Source organism: Notolepis coatsorum, assembly GCF_963971535.1.
Source record: "Notolepis coatsorum genome assembly, chromosome: 7".
NCBI lineage: Eukaryota > Metazoa > Chordata > Actinopteri > Aulopiformes > Paralepididae > Notolepis > Notolepis coatsorum.
The window spans coordinates 145,772,821-145,774,772 of record NC_140171.1 but is presented as its reverse complement, the minus strand read 5'-3'; the positions used below and the strand labels follow the sequence as shown (position 1 = coordinate 145,774,772).

The 1,952-nt window shown below is 43.6% G+C and overlaps 1 protein-coding gene across 1 annotated transcript in view; it reads right to left on the bottom strand.

Annotated features, from left to right (window-relative positions):
* elfn2a (extracellular leucine-rich repeat and fibronectin type III domain containing 2a) overlaps positions 1–27 on the bottom strand; it is a gene marked incomplete at both ends in the record, with an annotated part of 24,573 nt that extends 24,546 nt beyond the window's left edge. Inside the window, one exon of the mRNA XM_084318423.1 lies at positions 1–27. This exon is cut by the window's left edge and continues 210 nt beyond it. Coding sequence (XP_084174549.1) covers positions 1–27 — 27 coding nt within the window.
* Positions 28–1,952: the final 1,925 nt, after the last annotated feature.

The following is a 1,952-nucleotide window of genomic DNA, read 5'->3' as shown; positions in this document are numbered from 1 at the left end:
GGAGGGGAGGCGGAGTCTGCTGGCCATGGTGGAAGGTTAGGATCGTACGAGGCTGTCTCGTGGGAAAAAGAGGAAAAGCAGGAGTTGAGGAAAAAGAGGAAGAAGGTAGTCTTGAATCAGGATCGGGACGGCGGCGGGTTAGGGGGAGGGGGGGGGGGGCGGTGGGGGCGAGCAGGCCGGAGCACAGCGGACTGAGATAAGGTCAGCGAGAGGGCGCGTGCGTCTCCGTGGCGATTACAGCTGAGCTTGCTGCATGGTAGCGCGTCCGGTGCCCATCTTAGCTGTTCCGCGTTGAAGGGATTTGGAGATGGTTGCTCCAGCAACTACTCATGGTCCCTGATGGCGGCCGTATCCCTTGGCGACGCAACGGAGGAAGAACTCCCTCTAAGGAAAGTCAGAATACCTATATGAGAGAGAGAGAGAGAGAGAGAGAGAGAGAGAGAGAGAGAGAGAGAGAGAGAGAGAGAGAGAGAGAGAGAGAGAGAGAGAGAGAGAGAGAGAGAGAGAGAAGGCGGGGTGATATTAACATTAACCCTTTCACTGCCACACTACCAAAGGGTAGTTTTTGTCACTGTGACAATACAAAAAGGTTAACCCTTGGCGTGAAACACAAAAAAAATATTCTAACCAACATAAATGGCATAGCCATACTCCCCTATTCAATAACAATGCACTCCTTATTGGAAAACGACCTATAAGATACCCCAAATGGGAAAAGCAGGGCATACACACATTGGGAGATGTTTTCAACAAACAGGGTTTTTGTAGCTATCAAGATATACAAAAAATGTTAACCTCACCAGTTCCACATATTATTTTTACGCACAGTTATTGGATTGTTTGAAGGCTCATGGATCCCATTAAAGATACCAATTGAGCACCACAGATATCACAAATTCTTCTATGAAAGAGAGACATCGAGAGGCTTCGTATCTGATTTTTATCATCACTTACTAACGTCTTCGTATGGAATCCTCCCCCTAATCTGGAGGAGGGATATACCAGACTTGGAAATAGATTTTGATTGGCAAGAAGTCTGGGCAAACGTTCGAATTGCGTCACGTAACCGGACCACCAACAAATTAATCTTAATTATATTCATAGGACATACCTGACTCCTAAGATTGAACAGAATGGGACTTAAACAAGATTCCCTATGTTCCTTATGTACAAATGGAGATGAGGGTACATTTATGCACATGTATTGGGATTGCCCACCGGTTAAGATATTCTGGGAAGAAGTGTCCAGCAATTATCAGAATTCTTATTTCTGAACATACCTGTACATCTCTGTATTGCTGTTGATGATGTTTTTCAGTTTGCAGCCCCTATACAGCTAAAGAGACTAGTTTTATACGGTCTCACAGCTGCTAAAAATCTGATAGCATCACAATGGTTTCAACCGGAAAAAATGTGCCGGAAGGTATGGGTTCTTACCTATCTCGATGGGATTTATCTAGAAATATCTACAGCAAGAATTTTAGGTGTCAGTGAAAACCAACATTGCAATCTGGTTAGAAGTGGTGGAGAGAATAAAAGCTAGCATATGAATTGTAGTGCCTGGTTAGAAACGAATGAAGATGATGGATTATCCAAGTGGGGGTCCGGGGGGGGGGGGGGGGGGGGGGGGGGGGGTGAGCGAGCAAGAGCATGTATGTAGGGTATTAGATAGCAAGTATTAGGTATATATCGCTTAAACAAAATTTATAATGATTCAAATGTGATTTCATTGGATGTTTACTTAATGCTTGTGTGTCTAATTTGATGTTATGTTTAAAAAAAATAAATAAATAAAAATATATAAAAAAAAAAATTAACCCTTTCACTGTCACACGACAAAGGGTTAACACTTTCACAACCACACTACAGAATGTTAACCCTTTCACTACCACACTACAGACGGTTGTGGTGTGGTAGTGAAAGGGTTAACCTTCTGTAGTGTGGTAGTGGAA